This window comes from Cydia fagiglandana, chromosome 17 (genome assembly GCF_963556715.1).
Source record: "Cydia fagiglandana chromosome 17, ilCydFagi1.1, whole genome shotgun sequence".
Classification (NCBI taxonomy): Eukaryota; Metazoa; Arthropoda; class Insecta; order Lepidoptera; family Tortricidae; genus Cydia; species Cydia fagiglandana.
In genome coordinates this window covers 9038167-9058694 of record NC_085948.1, presented here as the reverse complement: position 1 = coordinate 9058694, position 20528 = coordinate 9038167, and the positions used below count along the sequence as shown (strand labels likewise).

At 35.7% G+C, this 20528-nt stretch overlaps 1 protein-coding gene across 8 annotated transcripts in view; it reads right to left on the bottom strand.

Annotated features, from left to right (window-relative positions):
- The window catches only part of LOC134672385 (rap1 GTPase-activating protein 1), a 457452-nt gene that overhangs the window by 32570 nt on the left and 404354 nt on the right, over window positions 1–20528 (bottom strand). For all 8 annotated transcript variants that reach the window (XM_063530251.1, XM_063530250.1, XM_063530253.1 and 5 more), the window contains one exon: window positions 8419–8608. In XM_063530251.1, the coding sequence (XP_063386321.1) occupies window positions 8419–8608 (190 nt within the window). The remainder of the gene's footprint in view (window positions 1–8418; window positions 8609–20528) is intronic.

Below are 20528 nucleotides of genomic sequence, written 5' to 3'. Positions count from 1 at the left end.
CAAAATGATAAATAGCGATGCTCTATTTAGTGTTCCTTGCAAAACTTTGTTCACGGAACAGTTATGGGATCACTTCGGTCTTGCAAATCAGTTAAATGTGTTTTTTAACTTTGATTTCAAAGGCGCTGTAGAAAGTATTACAACTGGCGAAAAGAATTGCATCCAGAAAACACATTTAGCTATAATGTAAGCAGGGACCGTTACCGGTATTCTGACTACAGGTTATTATTGAGGTATAACCGGTGTAATTTGAATTTGGGTATTTATATCACTTAAGCTCCGAATAGAGGTATTCGAATACCGGTATTCAATAGTGTTATCGGTTTAGCCAATTGACAACAAATACCACTATTTGATACTTTACTCCTAAAGCTATTACCGGTAATAAGTAAGTGCCAATACCGGTTGTAGTAGTACCACGATTCGTTCCTTCGCTACTCGTCAAGGACGTTGTCCGGCCCGCTTGTAAAGTTGTAAATACTTAAGATTCGGATCTTAGAATGCCCGTTTTCATGTTGCTGGTGAAATTAGCTGTTAGGTGATGATTTTGACGAATACATTTTTAATAGCGTTCATTTGATTCTTTTAATTGTTTTTTAATTGTTGATTTAATTGTATTTTATTATGTATGTAGTTTATAATCTCAAAGATATGAGCGCTGATTAGACGTGCGCGCCGCCGCCATAAGGAGTACGCGCGCCGCCGCCGCCGCCGGTAGTTTAAAATTCGCGCCGAATATTTTTTTATAAGACAGTATTATGCAGCGTTAAAATATGTAATAGGTTATAGTCCGATAAGAAATAGTTGAAAATTATTGCGGGCGCCACTTCCTACGTAACTCTCACATTTTTGACGTAAAATACTTACTTAAAAATGGCAATAATTACGTACTTACGGAATTTTTCTGGTTATATAATTTAATTTCTACTATTTTATGTCGCACCAACACCATACTAAGTCATTATTTGTCTTATTACAACGTAATGAACCAAATAGATAAAAAAATATTATTACGGATTTTTTTTCCTGTGCGTTCATCAAGACATCAAGAGACAGACCCGATTTCATTTAAGAAAGTTCTTACGAAAATATTGATAAAATTACATGCATTATTGTATACCATTGTTCAGATGTTGCTGCATCCTACGATACCCCGCTAAGTTTGATTTAATGTTAATAAAATGACGCCAATGACTGGTAAAATTTTACCACCTACGAGCTATAAACTTTTTGGAAAAATATAAAAATAGTAGGTTTTACTTTAGTTCATAACATAAGTTGACATTATCAGTAAGTGTATTTGTAATTAAAAGCAATTATTCTATAATAATTTAAAAAAAAACATGATATTGACAAAAAAAAAACCTTATGCATATAAAGTACTGTATATTCGGCAACGTCCAAAATACTAGACGTCTTTTCATTATGCAGCGTATCTTTTTATTTACACCGAACCTGGCAACATCCAACATATTTGTCATACCTATGTTTTTTTCGAAACTATTATAAATAGATTTTTTTCATGATTTTTCTACAATAAAGAACCACATACCTAATAAGATAATAACACCGAAAAAATGATACTAACACAGTTTTTTAAGATTTTTTTCCCTTGTCGATTTAAGGGTTAAGCATGACTTTTCATTATACGTCTTAATATTGAAAAGTTGAAAAATTCCACGCCGCCGCCGTGGATTTTTTGGTGGCGCGCCGTTGCCCAATTATTTTCGACCGGCGCGCACGTCTAGCGCCGCCCGATAGGCATTTAGCCGGCGACGGTTCGCCGGTCAAAATTGGTTGGCGGTGGCGGCGAATCGGCGGCGTAGCCTTGAAAACTTGGTTTATGCGAAGAGAATTCAAACCTTTTAATTTCAAGGATTATTTATTGAATTATGGTAGGAAAAAAGTTTTTCATGCCATGAACTGTAGATAAGCAGCACAATGAACATCTTTATATTGTGAGGTTACTGTTAATTGAATTTATCACTAATTCACTACACCTTATAAAACAAAGTCTCCCGCCGCGTCTGTCTGTAACTATATGAATGTATGTTCACGATGAACTCAGAACCTACTCAACTGATTTTCATGCGGATTTCAGCTATCAATAGAAAGATTTTTGAGGAAGCTTTAGTTTAGGTGTACAATTTGTTAAGGTTTTGTGTTATCCGTGCGAAGTCAGTGCGGGTAGCTATAGTCAAATATAATAGTTATTATAAGTACGTATCGCCAGGAGAGGTGAATGATTACACACACTGCTCGCACAGAGTACCTACTAATCGCAAAAATAGTATGAATGAATCAATGAGTGAATGCGACTTAAACGTACGATATTAAAAGCCTATAAAAAAAACCTTCAAGAAACTTTTTTACAGTTGATATCAACTTGATATTGGTACGAAATACGGAAGCCTAAAAAGAATATTAATTTCAAAATCTCACTGTCATTACATGATTTTGTTGTTGTGTGCGTGACTTCAACTATCGTGCTCATACCTTTACATTCAATTGTTGAGGATATGTTCTGGAATAGACGTATTAGGTTAGACTCCATATCACCTATTTCTTATTCATTGACATTGCCTGGCCACCGAATCGCTAACTACTGCCACATGTTTAGCTTAAGCATAGACAAGAGAAAGCATGCAGTCTAATATATATTAGCCAAAAAAGTTATATATCCGAACTTAATATAAGGTGCTAACAAATTAGCTACCAATATTTTTACAGCTGATAATACTCGACTCCTGGAGTATATTTAAGTATGAAACATTTAGGTTTTATGATGTTCTTTGAGAAAATTGGAAAACAAATTTGCTACGTAAAAACACCCTGTTAATGAGATTATTAAATGAGACCTCTTTTTAACTGGCCACTTCACGTTGATAAATGAAATGACACGTTGATGATAATGACATTTAACACAAACAATTGTTGGCAAAACAGAAAGTGTTAAACATCTTGTCAGTTAAATCATAGACAAATATAGTAAGCATAGAGTGCTCACTCCATACATCAGTTTTGGTACCAAAAAGACTATTATTTTCGTAATTGACATTTAGCATCGAGTAGCGGAATTATCCGTACCGCTACTTGATACTAGATGTCTCAAATGTCGCGACTCACGAAAATTGTATTGAACAACTATTTACAACTAATATTAAAGCAGAAGGAGTTGAAAATAAGTTCCAGTTAATCCTTGTTTAATATTAGCTGAAAGTTGTTGAGCATTAGACTTTTCGGTCGGTGCAACATCTATTGTCAAGTAGCAGTACTGATAATTCCGTTACTCGATACTAATGTTGACTACGAAAAGAATAGTATTTTTGGTACCAAAACTGATGTATGGAGTGAGCATGAGCACTCTATGTATTTTTTCTTTATGTGGTTAAATGCACGTAATGATTATTTTTAATTAATTTTATTAATATAATTTTAATTTATTTTTTTGTTCGGTAAATAAAACAAAAATATGATATGAAAAGTTTTCTTGATTTCTATTTTAAGTTAACTGTTTTTATATAAAGTACCATCTCTTAAAATATCGATACCTACAGCTTGGCAAAAAAGAGTAGAAATTAAAAAGTGGCAACATTGTAGTGTCGTCCCTTTCAAACCAATTTATATAAGAAAACGGGACGACACTACAGTGTTGCCACTTTTTAATTTCTACTCTTTTTTGCCAAGCTGTAATTTGTTAGCACCTTATATAAAAGCAATAAATTCCCGATCAAACTAATCTGCATAGCATTTGCAACGACAACGTGTGTAAATATCATCGTTAATGTCAAATTTCTATGAAAATATGACGTTTATATTATAATAACACTCCCTCACTTTGTTCTGTTCAAATCGGTGCAAAGTTAGCTTAGACAGACTCTAGTATCTAACAAGGTCACGCCGATGCCACGGCGATAGCGCAGTGTCGGCAGCGGCGACGCGAAAATTTTGGCGGCGGCGGCGGCGCGAAAATTTTGATGGCGGCGGCGGCGCGCCGGCGCGGCGTTCATATTTCATATGGATATGTTTTCTGGGGTTAATTCTTTTCATTAATTCATTCATTAACCTCGTGCTTTGAAACGGTCGCAATTTCGAACCACTTGCTACGCTCGTGGTTAAATTATGAAATATTTCGCTTGTACTGCGATCAATATTAGCATGAGGACTTAACAACAACTTTAACCTCTTGTCACAAAGTTTTTGGTTACTCTTTGATCAAGTGCAATGAATACCGGTATTAAATACGATAACCATTACCGGTATACTGAATACCTGTTATTATTGAGGTATTAATGAATACCGGTATTTCATTATGTCAATTAGTGTAGTTTAGCGATAAAGACAAAAACGGAATGACAGCAATACCTCTAATTCGAATATAGGTATAACATTTTAACCGGTATTCGTTTGACAGTTTATATACAGGTATTTAATAAAACCGGTTATACGGTCCCTGAATGTAAGCAAGAATTGATACAGCATAAAATAATATAGTATATATGTAGGTATCTTTACTTCGTCTGCGCTTTAGTCTAGCCTAGCGTGGTACAACACTAAGATAAACAAACAGCAAGACACTCAAACAAAACAAGACAAACGTTTGCATTTGTTCCGGGCATTCTTAAATGCTTAGACGTCTCAGAAGCATTGTATTCGCGAGCACGCTTCTAAGCGGCCCATTTTTAAATTGAATTCCCTGCCGCAACGGCTCTTTAGTGCACCTTAGTTTATTCTAAAACACAGTTTCAACAGTATCAAATAAGCTTTTCAATGTAAACTACGGTTAGCCATGCATACCTAGGCTACACTGTCAGTGGTGAAGCTAGCTCGAATTCGAGAGCAAAGCCACACCATGATTTCCCAAGATATGCAGTATCCTTTTAATTAAATTAATGTATTAATCAGTTAACTAGCGTCGCTAGCTTGAGACTAGTTCTTTTTACTATCTACTAAATTAGCATTTACTTTGTCTGTGACGGTGGCAATGCCACTGGAGATTTGTTTTCATCTTTGACGTCGGATTCTTTTTGCGGCGAGTGAAAATAACTCCAAGAACGCATTGGAGGTATTCTATATTTAGATATATTAAGTTTGTTCAACTCTAAGATGCTACATCAAACGAACATAATTGGTAACACTTGAACTATGACTCTTTTGAATGAATTACGGATTCGATTTGTCATATCATAATATACGTAACTTATGAGTTGAATATCAATATTTCACAACTTTAATTATTGCCGGCACGATATCTTATAGTAAATGGTCTTGACGCTTGTATTAGGTGTTAAAAGAGTTGATGGAAAAAATACCTAGAGCTAAAATTAGGACTTTTATATAAATTATCTGCCTTTTGGGACAGAGGCGGTCGGCAAGTATAGTTGTTTCATTATTTCGGCGCTTTACTCTGGACGTTTATTCTATGAATTTTAATTAGATATCTCATCTTTATTCAAGTAGTGGACGCCATGCCCCGGCAGTTATTCGTTAAAATTTGAAATAAATGATTCTAATCATAATTATTCCGTTGTAGATCAATCTAGAGATATCATATTAATTTAATATTTAATAAAGTATGAGGCTGGATTTTATATCAAGGCGTTTTATATTTTGTTAGTAGCACGCACTAGGTATTCTTAGAAACCTCGTATCAGTAAACTTGAAGCTACATGCTTATATTAAGTTTAAAAATACCATTTAGACAACATAGCAACAAAGACTAGAAAAATGTACCAGCAATTTGTCGAAAAAAAACTTTTGAGTTGGCATTACAGTTAGCCTTGACTCTGAGATTAGTCATCTACCTGTCCCTTACCGTAATGATACCTACAGTCGTATTTGAACAAGGTTGATTTACCTCGAAATCTTATAATATTTTACTTTTAGTAAGGACTAAGGACATCAGAGTTTATTAATAAAATCTAGTCAGATCTTTTTATAAATAGCTATTAATTAATTCTTTGTCTTCACTAAAAATACATTTTTATTGTTTAAATGCTATCATATCTATCAAAAAGTAGCTAATACTTTAGCCTTAAAGTAAAGAAAATAGTTATGTGGTAGATGATATAAATAATAGGTAGTTTATATATAAATGTGCATATTAAACATACATATAAGTATGTCAATTTCTAAAAATATTATAGAGACTATACTAAACGGGAATTGTATTCAAAATAACACTCTTAAAATATTTAAAGAACAAATTCTTTTATAAGAACAACTTTACATTTTCTTCATTAGCTCGAACAAAACCTCTCACGAGAGAATTGCGAAATGAGAGCAATATCTCATAACAAGCGTTTTACCACGTTTTACTTGGAATGCCATTAGTAGCCAAATGTCGTAGTCTACATTAATGAGGGCGAAGTCCTGAGTTATTTGTATAAGACTTATACCCTTTTTGAAATGAATGCCCCACCTGGGTCAAGGCTCCCTTTATGAGTTATAAGTTTTCAAAGAATTTAAATAAGACACTTCACGTTGTTATTATGAGATAGTCGAGTGGACGTTAATTATGTTTTTTTTTTAAATTAGGTTGCCAAATAACATCAATCACTTGGCAATTATTAACCCTTATCTTGGCATCGTAACACCCGTGATACATGGAACTTAAAAAAATCTAGCAGGTTCACTTTATTACCTAACACAATAATTCTGCCATCAATATGTCGAGCTACCCCCCTTACTTATATAAAAAAATAATTGACACGAGTGTCATTGTAAATTAAATAGTAATAATCAACATCGCGCCGCGGAAACTATAGATTTCGGTTCGTACTGGAAGTTTTGCATTTATTTCTTATGTTAGTATATATTTTTCCATAATCTACATTTTGATATCTTTACTGTCTCTTAGTGCATACATATTTACAATGCCTTCGAATTTAAAAACATTTAATACATAGAACCTTACATGAAACTGTTATGTATTATATTTGATACACTGCCAAGAACTCAGAAATGTATATATCGAAAGGATTGTATTACATTTAATACATTGCCAAGTTATCGTCAAAATATTTTTACATGATTTTTTATTTGTTTTATTTTTGTGGGGTTACAAAACATGCTTCAACTATTTGATATTAGTTGTCGTATTATTTAGTTATTAAACTTTGTTTTTTTTTAAGTATTAGATGTTATTTAACTATATATTCGTACGCTGTAGCATTATTGCTACGCCGTAGCCCGTAGCACGGAAAAATATGTGTATGGCAAAAATGGCCCCAAAGTAAAAAAAAAAAGTATTTTTTTTTTACTTTTAATTATTTGTTTACTTTTCATATTTTACTCAACTTTTTGCTGACGACTTTTTTGAAACTTTACGGGATCTAATTTTCCGCCCATGTGATCAGGTATTCGTAGATATAATTTATTTTTACAGGTTTAATAGTCATCTGATGCTTTAGATTGCGTTTAATTAGCAGTACATGCTAATATCTGTTGCATTACATGTTTCATTTTTATTAAAATCTTCATTTTTCTTCTAAAAATTAGGTAACTATTTTGTCGAGTTATTGGCATTGTATCAAATATGATACATATGATTTTCCGAAACTGGAAAATCCTGGATTTTTTTTCTTATTTTTTAATAGTCTAGTATGCTCAATAGGTGACAAAAAACTAAAAAAAAGTTTATATTTAAGATATTTTGAGCCTTGCCAAGATAAGGGTTAAAAAAACAAACTATTACACTACTAAACTACACACACTACACTACACTACACTATTAAACTATTAAACTATGTAAACCTGTTTATGTGCAATAAAGTGACATACATACATACATACATACATACTATTAAAAAAACACAATACCTAGTTCTACAACACAATTTTTAATTTAAGAAAGGGTTCAATTAAAATTTAAGAAAGGTTAGACAAAATTGCGAGAGCTAAGTAAAAAGAGACTACGAGATTGAGCTGTATTTAATAAACCTAAATTAGGAAGATAAAAACTAGGTAAAACCTGAGAAAATTAAAAGGTAACTTATGTGAATATTACAATTTTGTTATGTTATGTGCTTGATGGTATGGTTGTTGAAGAAAAAGATACTGTTTTCTTCAACAACCATCTGATCAGACAGAGGTTAGTCAGCATAACTTTTTCGTAGAATGAAGCCGATTAAATGCGTTATAAATGCTTTTGTTTCATTTATTCACCATTTGAATGACTGGTTTTCCCATATGATAAAACTAACAACGCTCCTTATAATATTTTTACTTGTATCAATTTTTGTTCTATGAACTACTTGATTTTAGGAGTTTCATTTTATTTTCACAGTCCAGTCACCCGGACTTAAGGAGCTATATATTTGACACAATATTTAATAAATCTTGTGTCAAATGACAAATTATTAATTTTCTTTAACGAGAATTGTTCCACTAACCAATCAAATACAAGACAATCCTTACCAGGCTTAGCGAGCGTATCTTCCAGCAACCTCCTGCTGGCCTGACATGCGAGGGCGACTTTCCGCTGCGCCGCCGCCGCGCCGGGCGACGCGGGCGCCACCGTGCCGTGCGCCGGCGGCACGCGCGGGTCCGTGCCGTACGGCAGCCGGTCGCCAAGCGACACGGTACGGCGGTTCTCGATCCGCGACACCTGGGGAAGAAGGAAATACGTTTTAGAACGAGTTGTGGAACTTGCAAGTGTGGGAAACATCAGGGGAAGAAACCTCGAAGCGGTGTGGCGCCCGCCGCGGCGACACATGGTGGAGCGGGTTGAAATTTTGTATCACGATGTAGGTAATCCGTCTAGACTGCACACAGGGCGCCAAGCCTCCGCCGTTCCGCGGCGGACGGTGCCACACAGCTACGTGTGTTTATCGTCTCAGCCGATAAGTGTGAGAATTACGAATTAGGTAGAGTTACAAAAAAAACGCAGACGAGGAAGATAAAAAATTGTCCAAGCTTATTTGTGGTTTTTCAAAACATTAGTCACTCATGTTCCTTTCGCAATTCTATATGAGCGGATAAATAAGAGGACTTAGCGTACTTTAATCACTATCGTACTATTTACGAAATAAATACTAACTCGAGCCATTATTCTTCGCACATTTTGTACAATGTTGCCTCGTTTCGCCTCAGCCACGAGTGTGAATCGCTTGCAGCTATCGAATGAATAAATCGTAACGTGAATCTCTCACATTGTTCCAACGTCTCGTTGTGTAGGAAAGGAAGCAATAAGTCTAATCTCAAAGTACAGTCGGAGACGCAAGTAAGCGTGACGGCGCTTCGTCCGTTCACCTCAAACCGTGGGATCCCATTATTGTTGCTTTTCATTCTAACTGTACCGGGCCATTGAAAACTACCGCGAAACTGCCGCCATACTTCAATTTGTACGAGAATTGGATACAACCATTCGATAGCGTTCAAAACTATCGCGAAACCACAAGTAAATTGAAATTCGTCGCAGTTCCATTCACGTAATTCGAAAACAAAACAATTTTTATCACTCTGCCCAGTCCGGCCCACAAAATTGTTACAAATTTTCGAGTAATTTACCGCTTGAGTGCGCAAAAGAACAGGTGGAGTAAATGAACTCGAAAGCAGTAGTAATATTGCTTAAATCGAGTGCTATATTGACTTCCATAAATCGATAAATTTAGCGCGGCGCCCATAAACACCATCAAAAGTTCAAAATTGGAATCCGACGGAAGCATTAGTCGAGCTGTTGACAGCGCGCCGAAACAAGTGCCGTCGAAAACGCTCAAGCCGTTTTAACTTTGATCAAATTAATCTGATGTTAGAAGCATGTTTTCCCCTCCCACTGAAATCAAATATCTCACGTAAACATAAGCCTCGTAAACATTCGGACTTGGAAGTTAATTTAAAAATGTTTTAAAAGCAATACATTTTCATTACGTAGGAAATGGATCGATTGATTCCGGATCGATAGAGTTGAAAGAACTTTTCAACGGTTCGAATGACAATCGATGTTTTACGGAAAATTTTAGAGAGTTCAAAGAATGGAATAGGACGGTGATCGATTGTCGGTACGTGTATTTTGCTAGGCTGAAAAGGCGTTACGGCCAGATATAACGGTATATTAAACGTCTATTTTTCAGTAGGGTGGTATTCATCGGACGATGAAAAGAGGCTCGATAGGCTTCAAGCGCGACACCATTCTGAACGGAAATATCATACCAATATAAAAAAACTAATCTCTGACGAGGACTAGTTTGTTTTACTCTCATAAAGTTTTGAAAGCAAAAATATTTTTGTATTAACTAGGACTGTTTGATCACTGCATGGCATAATGATGACATAAAACTAATTTATACAGAACACAGAAGCTTGTCAAATGTCCTATAATTTCAGATATGACAGTTTTGATAACATTTATATTTCCGGATCTATTTTCGAGATTTAAAGTTGCAATCTAATTCGGTAATAAAACGTGTACCTACGAGTTTAGCTAAAGTTATTTGTCTAATGAAAGTAGCAGAATAGAATAGAATAGAATAGAATATCGTTTATTGCACCATGGTAAAAAACAAGTTGTTACAAAATAATAGTATCTCATGGACCCTAATAGGGTATGGCAAACATTTCCTTAATATAAGTAGGTACTGACACGTCTCGTAAATCTAATTCTAAATTTACTCCTGTGTAGAATGATATCCACAAAATCATGTAATTATGTTTTGATATTACGCTAGCTCATGTTTATCAATGAACCGGTAACTCATAAAAGAAGTCTTATTTCAGTAACTAAATACGGTCTGTAAAATATTCATTATTCAAACATCAGCATTTTGAAACATGCAATAAATTAATTGAGGTTACGCAAAACTGATTAGGTACTTAAATCATTACGAAGTACATACATCCGTAAAGTAGGATTTTCAAACACCTATCGAGTGTCAGTTGTTTGTGCGGCTTCAGTGATACTTGTGCGTACAGCATTAATCTGATTCCACTGCTTAGTTGTTGTTTCAATACAGGAAATAAAATCAACATTGCTTTTGCTGGTGAAAAATGAAACGTACCTAATATTTATGATAAATACTAGCTTGCTAGGACGAATTCACTTACTCATTAAAGGGAATAAAAGAAAATTATAACATCCTAGAGAAAGGATAAGGCTCGCGATGATTGTTTATTAATTAAAAATATACACCCGACGACGAACCGACGGTTAATACAAACCCACATATGGCTGCCGAAGAGGAAACAAATGCTTCAATTAGTTTATCTTAGAAATTCTTAATAAAACATAACCATCTCATTGTTGTAACTGAAAACACAAGCAATCGAATCGATCCATCAAACCCCGGTTCTATAAATACAGCCCCGAAACACGCCTCTCGCATTAACGGCTCATCAAGACACCACAACTTTTAATGGCCGCTGTAAGCGACACGAAATTATTTCGCTGCGTCCTCATTAGAATGGTAAGACAGAGCGGATCAATAGTACCCTGAAAACAAACACAAGTGTCACGTAAATTTTGCGCGTAAAAACTATTGACGTCAAAGTTAAAATATTCGAGCGTTTTCACCTCTTTTCACATGATTCCAGAAAGGAAACATTTATCGAGTAAACACTTCCATTTGCAATTAGGTGAAATTAGTGCCTGTTGGTTGGTTGGATGAACGGTATGAAGGAGTAAACTTTAGATTCTTATTTTGATGTATTTGCCATGAAAGCTAAAATTAATTTTGTTTAAGTATACATATAACCAGACTGTTTCGATAAATTTTCAACAATATACTTAGTGTAAATAGAGCTTCATATTGCATCAAATAAAATTAAATATTTGCAGCGATATATTAATTTTATTTCATTTATTATGACTTTATTTTGCGTAAGCGATGTTCGCTCATATGCGGATAGTTAAACCACAAGTGGATTTTAAACAACCAAGCCCACATCCACACTAAGGCACTTTAAGTTTGCGTATATTTGAACTTATCCTTATAGTATCCTATTTAGAATACTTAACTATTTAGAATACAATGATCTATATTGTCTCTTAATGCACATGGATGCACACAGCATGAGAATTTCAGGAAATGTATATTTGGCCCAACGGATATCTATTCTGAGTTTATTATTACAATGTAACGTTTACACAAAGCATCGGGCCGTTTTTAAATAAATATTGGAAAATGAATGGTCACATCAAAGCGAAATTACGATGTGCCGGATGAATGGTTTTTGAATTTATCGAGTCCATTCAAACAGATTTATTTTAGCTTTGATAAATAAAATTTGATTTTGAAATAACGAATTGCTCTTTGTGAAGGTTTAATCAAATCTGTATTGAACTTTGATTTTCTGCAATTATAGGAATCTTGAGGCGATTCGAGGTTTAGTTGACCAAATATTTGGCAAGCTATCGAATGTGGAGGGGACTCGACGTTGCTGCACCGGTGATTAGTTTGTGATGGAAAGTAAATTGCATCGATGTGCTTCGCGGCGGCATCATTCGATATATTGCACTATCGTAAGCGAATGTTTGATTTAATTTATTTGTTAAATTTAAAACTAAATGGAAACGCAGCTATTTTGCTTGTTATATTGTTCGCACAGGGGGCCGATTTTTGAATTTCGACCACTCGATTTCGTGTATTTTGTTAAATAATATCTCCAATACTAGTGTACATACTTACTCGTATTTATCTCTATATCCATACATAAAACCAACTTTAGGTATACGATTAACAATGCAAGACAAAATGAAGATTAATAGTTACGAACACCTGTACCAGTATCCCTCCACGTATGTACACTTTAGCCCTGAAAACTGTATTGTAACAGCATTATCTGCTTACAAACAATATGGGATAAGAGATAAGCTTTATCTACAAGTACAATCGCAAAGACGCGTATGTCACTACGTTAACAAAGCCTCGAAAGACTACGCAGATAAATTCAGTGCCTTAAGTCTTTAGGTAAGTTATATTATGAAGAAAAAGAAGAAGAAGAAGGAAGACACATTTATTCCAAAAAGCACACATACACAGGACAATAAGATGAAAGAAATGAGATACTTAAAGATAAAATTATAGCAAAACAAAATAATATGTATAGTGTTTGACATCTTAATTCTAATAATTGATAGTGTGTTGGTCGCCTGAACTAAGATTGAAAGTAGCAAATTATGGGGCAGTACAAAGCGTTCAGACTTACGTAATATGGACTATTTTATTACCGTTATCATAATTCTACAAAGTGATATTTAGAAGCTGATTAATGAATTGAGAATTTTAACGCTTATGAATAGATTGTTGACAATTTGATAAACCTATTCTATTTGTTGGACATTATTTACAAGTTTATGCAAACTAGGTTACAAACAAGCAAATGCTATTCATGAATGAAACTAAAGAATTACGCCATTGACAAATGCCAACGATCCTAAAGAGGTCGCAACGAATACCAAAAGATTGAAAGTGGTTAAAAAAATTTTAAGGGACTGTGCTTAAACCAATATAGAGAATAGCATTTAATAAACTCAAGCTTTCAAGAGACATGTAAATGAAGTCACAAAGCATTCAAACGAAGAACAAAGGTCGCTTTCATCTGTCATCGGTTGGCACGCGAGTAAACCTTTCGGTTTTGAATGTCCTGAAACTAGGTGAGGTTGTTGACGGCGGGGCATTATTAGCATAACGTACAGTGAAAACGTTTACTGGTTGCTGATAGTGTCAGTCATTGGTAACTTTGTTCCGTGCCCCTTTTAAGTAATACATGTGTATATTGTGTGCTTTGGAAATTTAGAAATTTTGAATGTTGCTTCTCACGATTACGAATTGATTTTGATTAAAACTATCACTAAATTTACGAATTGTAAACCATTTTAATTTTAAAACCGGAATTAATTTAGGACAGCTTGTTTTCGTTTAAATTAAAACTCTTAATTCTCGATAAGAAAACACCAGAATTTATAACATAACAAAAGAAATTAATTTGTATGAAATGTATACGACAAAGCGAACTGGGGATAATAAAACAAAAAATTTATAACAAGACTACAATAGATTCTCTAACGATACTCTCAAATCCGTTAAATGTTCGTACACTTTTCTCTACACAAGGTCGTAAGTGACGGAAATATACCAAAGAAATATGCTTTTTTTAAACAGGATATCATTGTTCATTAGTTGTAGCGATATTGCCGAGGCGTTAGGTCGTTTCAGAGACGAAGGTGTCGGTGGAAGGTGGAGTGTGGCTCGGAGTTTGCCATTGCCATTGTTAGGAATTTTAAGAATAAGCAAACCTATTCAATTTCGACTGATGGGAAATTACAACTAATCGAAATATCTTCCATGTTTTACATTATTAACTAGAGTGCCTGTATGTATATGTACATATTAGCGAAAACATATTTTTAGCCATAGCCCCACTGCACCTTATAGAAGCCTTCTAACACTCTTTTTCAAAATAATTTACAGGTAACTAATTAACCATGTATAATAAATATGGTCTGCAGCAGTATATTATTAACCGTTGTAAAAATATATAAATAATTATTAAGATTTAGGTACTCTGAATGTGCTCAATTTTGCTGTCTCCTCGGCAGCGACTTCTAGTTTGAATTGCAACATTTATTTCAGCAACAAAGACTGAATGAAGGGAGCAGTTGAAGCAACGTCCCGGATTTATCTGGGCTCGTTTGTTTGTCTCCAAATTAGGATTATCTTAGCGTTTTGTCGGGGAAATGTTATAATTTCACTAAATATTGTCAGATATTACCCGCGACGAAAAAGATAAAAAGATATTTTTTTTTTCGTTCAAAATTATTACTTTAACATAGCTTCCCCGCAAGTTAAGAACACTGAAGCGCTATTGTATCAGTAAGGCATAGTATGACAAACAGAAAACAAACATAAAATTAAGACCTAAAAATTCGATATAGGTATACCAATATAACACGTTGATGCATCGACTTTTTACGTCTTTCTACATCCGACTAGGAAAAATAAATGAGCACTTATAGGTGTATAAACCGTGTATAAACAATAATCCATATTCCTTAATATCTTGACAGGAAATACATTATATCCCGACGTCGGATTTGATTGAAGTACAATTTCCAAAGGTGTTGTAAATACGAGAACTCGAGCTTTTCCTAGATCCCGCCGTGATTGCGTTTATCGGAGCGTTAAATGAGCGTTGCAACCTTAATCAGCTTGCTCTCTTTTTTAAATTCCACTCCAGTAACACTGTTTACTTGCTTATCAAACAAATCTTTAAACAGTAAAACATTGATTCTCTAAAAAAATATTTAGATTCATAAACGTTATTGTTTCAAAACTTACTACATCATCTATCAAGTTTCAAAATACTTGATATGTACAAATATTGTAACGCGTTTTATCTCGGTGTGTTATTATTAACAAAAAGTCATTGTTTACAAACCCGGCTAATTAGTAGTTAGGAGGAAATTGGCTATTGTTTGGCGCCGACGTGGAAATATGTTCTATTCTCGATGCTGGAGCCACTCCTCAAGATGCTATCGAAATATTCAACGGTACACGTGTTGGTGGTATACTAGTACAGTCGGAGCCCGTACTTTAATATACCTACAGGCCGTCCACTAAGGTTTAGTGCCTGGATACCATGGTATAATAATATACTCCGCCTGGTACTCTCTTCCCGTCTTTTCGTGGTCACGTGACTGACACAAGGCTGCGTCATCATGCGACAGCGCTATAATTATGATAATATGCGATAGCGCTATATATAGCGGCCATGTTATTGTGACGTAAGCTTGTGTCACTCTGAGAAGAGAAGACCATGTTTTATTAGACTATGCCTGGATACTAAAAAAGGAATTATTAGTAGAGAAAAAATAGGGTAGGTACACATTTTACTGAATTGATATTAAAAAAGTATCAGTCTTTTTCTTTGCTCTGAAGTGTATTTGTAGGTAGTGCTGTATTTAATAAATATGAGTGGAAAACAAGGCCAAGTTGAAGTTAAAATCGTCACTGAAATTGAGGGTAGCACGCGAGCGGATGCATGAAATATCGACTAGTTACGGACTAGTAGTTTTAATTAGTATTACATTGACATACTTGTACAAATATATGTTTTACTGGAACTTACAATGTTACAGAAAACCAAAATGATCCGGGCAAATTAGATAATGTCTAGAATGTCACTTACAATGCGCCCACGCTTCCCGCCCGGGCGCCACATAATTTACGACTTCCAAAGAATGCAGTAATGTACACAACACTAGGTACTTAATATAAATTCACGATAAGTATAACGAGTGTTCTTAACGCACTAATTGTTATAATGTACTACAGAGTTTGATATTTAAATTTAGGAATTGAAAATGTTTTGTAAGCATTAACCAACCATAAGTGACATATAATCAATCAGGAAGGTCACTAATAATTATGACACTGACATATCCAAAAGAAATCCAGATTTAAATCATAACCTATTACCATAGTCAGAATACGCCTTCTGGCATGATGGCAACCCACTCTATTACAAAAACCATATCTGAACTTTAACCAGTCGGCGTCAAAGTCAAACAGTACTTATGAAAATTCCCATGAAAGGTCTTCTGCTTGCGCAACACAACAAATGCGTTCCTATTAAATACGCACTTGCGTCAGTTTATCCTTAGCGCAATGTACCGTGTGATCTTCTTTGTTTGTTTGTTTTATACAAACTTCGGCTCCAATGCAACAGTAAACGTTTACGAAACTTCCAATAACAAAGGGACCATATGGATAGCAAGAGGTTTCAGCAACGCAATCAAATATTAAACCGTGTGGTTCCGGTGTGCGACTTTAAAACCGGAGGTTGTGGGTATCCTGGCTTGTTCTGATGAATTCCAGAACTTCTGTAAGTTGTCGGGCAAGTTTAACTTTGTACGGAAACCTATATAGGTACCTAAGGCCCACTTGCACCATCCCACTAACCCGGGGTTAAGCGGTTAAACCGTTAACCTAGTGTCAAATAGTATGGGTAACCATGGCTGCTCCAGTTTTAACCGATTAACCCCGGGTTAGTGGAATGGTGGAAGTGGGCCTAAGCAAAATACAAATTGATGTAGAACATGTCAAGTACACTCAAGCTGGGCACCGCGTGGTGTTAACCCTTTTTTAATAATTAAGTAGGTATATATTAATAATGTTTCATACTTACTAGTTCGTGGTGCAAGTGCATTATCATGTTGAGTGAATGCATATCAGGAAAGCCTTTACTACATCGATAGTGGCCAGAACACTCAAGCACCTTAGCAAGCGTTTTCAAACCACAGAGGCGAATTTAATACCCTTATCACCGAAAATATATTGCTGGTAATATACAAGTAGGTAGATAGTCTAAACGTGGAATGCTTTAACAAGCTAGACTTCATATTACAGTAATGCTGCCAAGATACTAGATCGTTCTGGTGGGTTTATTAATTCATAACGTCGACGGTAACCCCCTAGTACGAGCTTCAATCGCGCGGTATTATATCTATACGAATATACCTAATATTGCGTTGTTTTACTGTATAAGTCCTGAATATGCATTTAGGTTTATGAGTTCATTGACAGTAATTTATCAATCGCTTGATAATTTTTATCATAGACATTAAAAACTAATTGGAATCACCCTTTTAATATGTTTTATGCGCTATTTCGTAACAAGTGCAATTTCTTGTCTAGATTACGGGTTACGCCAACAATCTCATAAGCAAATGTTACGGCTTGATTAGCTCGTGCCAACAAAGGCGCATCAACCTCATTACGCGTTGAATGGAGCCACAACACACGTTTGCTCTCAGTGCTTATTATTTCCTAATTACTACGCTTTGTACCACATTGTACGCGGACTTGGCCGAATTAGACGCATCATTTCTTACGTACCCTGTACTTTCTACGCACCATTACCATTCGCTTACTAGTAGGATACCTGGCACGTTCGTAGTGCTCGCTTTCCCCTATTTTATACTTATATAGCAAATACTAAACATTTAAATTGAGATGGCCGCTTGTAAAGCATTTTATAAACAATATTATCTAACTTCTTCAGGGGAGAAAAACTAGTTGTAAAAAAACATTCATGAACTTAATTCGCAAATTACGAATTTCTAAATAATCAACAGATGAATTCATCGAGTTTCCAATAAGTTCCAGAGAAATGAAAACATGAAGAAATTGTTAGCTCCATTGAACTACTGGGCTATTCAAGACTTCTAATGAGGTCATACCGTTTTACAAGTTATTTTTATTAAAGACTTGTGTGGCTTTGGAAACCCAGGAAAAACGACAAGTCTTCATCAGTTTCCAACAAGAGAGTTTCCAACAAAGCTCAAAAAATGATTGACGAAATATAAAGAAATAAAAACTTATTTAGATCGGAATTAGGGCATGCTCCCGGGAATTCCCGAGACTGATTTTTCTCGAGAATTCCCGGGAACGGGCACTTTCAGCCAGTATCGGAACTGGAGACAAAATTCCCGGGAAAATATCGAAATTTCGGGAAATTTATAAATGTTATGTTATATCGATTTATGTCTAATTGCGAATTGGCTACAAGCCAAAATTATGTTGTACATATATATATATATATATGTATATATATATATATATATATATTTCCTAAAACAATACTTTGTTCAACAGAGCAATGGTATATGAGTACGTTTTCTTCGACTGGTTACATTTGTAACAGATTAAGATCCAGTTTAAGTGACAGAGTTTAGATGCGATCAGTTATTTACCGTCAGTGTCATCTGTCCAGTCCACAAAAAAGGCTCGAAAAAGAGATGCTCAAACTATCGAGGAGTCGCTTTACTCACTACAGCGTAGAAAGTTTTGTCCAACGTAATGCTCAATAGGCTGGAACCATATTCTGAAAGAATCCTTGGGGATTACCAATGTGGTTTCCGCAGAAACCGCAGCACGACGGACCAGATTTCCTTGCTCAAAGAGATTATGAAAAAGAAGTGGGAGTACGCCCAAAGCGTTCACTCTTTTTTTTTGGACTTCACTAAGGCCTATGACAGCATAGATAGGGACGCTCCGTATGCCATTCTTGTAAATTTGAATATCCCTTGAAAACTAGTAGTACAGCAACAAAAGAGTGTAGGATGCGTGTCAGGGTAGGCGGTGAGCTGACCGAGGAATTCGAGGTGATGACCGGCCTAAAGCAGGGAGATGCCTTATCACCCATGCTCTTCAACTTAGCCCTTGAACATGTTGTCCTAAAAGTGTTAACGTTGGACATAAGGCTGGAATTGAGCGGCAAGCACAAAGTGATAGGGTACGCGGACGACCTGGCTTTATTAGGGGAAAGCCGCGATGAAGTAGTACAGGCAGCCAGTGTCTTGGAGAGAGAGGCCCCTAGGATAGGTCACAGGATTAACCAGTCAAAAACTGAATACATGAAGCGCTACAAAAATACACGAGTTCAGCGCGGAAGTCTCCATGTTGGGGATAGGAGGAGATCAATATTCGCATCTAAAACGCCATGCGATGCAGCGCAGCCCTCCATAAAGTGTTGATGTCCAGGCTTCTCAGCAGAAATACTAAGTTAAGGATATACAGGGTGTAATTTTTTACGTGATACAAAATATGTTTTTCTAACTCCATAAACAACTAGCAATTGAATGCTCCTACTCTCGTTGAAATCAGACAATTTTATTTTTAATTTTTTTATTTTTTTTCGTGATATTTTTTGTACTTTTAAAGGATATTATGATATTAAAACAGCTTTAAAATGTAAAGTGAACTAAATTACTTTTCAAAGTAGCGTAAATCACAAGTCATTAAACATTTTTTGTGATTTATGCTACTTTGAAAAGTAATTTAGTTTACTTTACATTTTAAATATCTTATAAAGCTGTTTTAATATCATAATATCGTTTAAAAGTACAAAAAATATCACGAAAAAAAATAAAAAAATTAAAAAAAAAATTGTCTGATTTCAACGAGAGTAGGAGCATTCAATTGCTAGTTGTTTATGGAGTTAGATAAACATATTTTGTATCACGTAAAAAATTACACCCTGTATAAGACCGTTATCCGACCAATCCTTATGTATGAGTGCGAGGCCTGAACACTAACACAAAAAGAGGAAAGTCAGCTCCTCGTAGCGGAAAAAAAGATCTTTCGCAAGATCCTGGGACCTATCAAAAGAGACAACGGCACGTGGAGGATACGGGAGAACCCCGAAATCGAGGAGTTGGTGGCTGGACCCAATATCATCGGCGAAACGAAATCCCACAGACTACGCTGGTTCGGTCACCTATTAAGAATAGGAGAGGATCGGGCTACCAAGAGGGCATACCTGGGAAGACCGACTGGTGGCCGCCCGGTAGGTCGGCCCAAGTACCACTGGGGAGACAGTGTGGAAGCAGATCTGCGTCAGCTTTAAGGATGACTCACGCTAGACCGGGCCGTGGCCGGGCCGGGGCGGGCCGGAGCGAGCCGACACAGGAGCTGTCAGGAGCGCCACCGTGACCGCACCGTTCCGGGGCCGGGGCGTCAGGGCCACCCGTTTATTACATTAACACTAGTGCTGTCCGAGCAATGTGCGAGCCTCTAGTATTTGTAGAA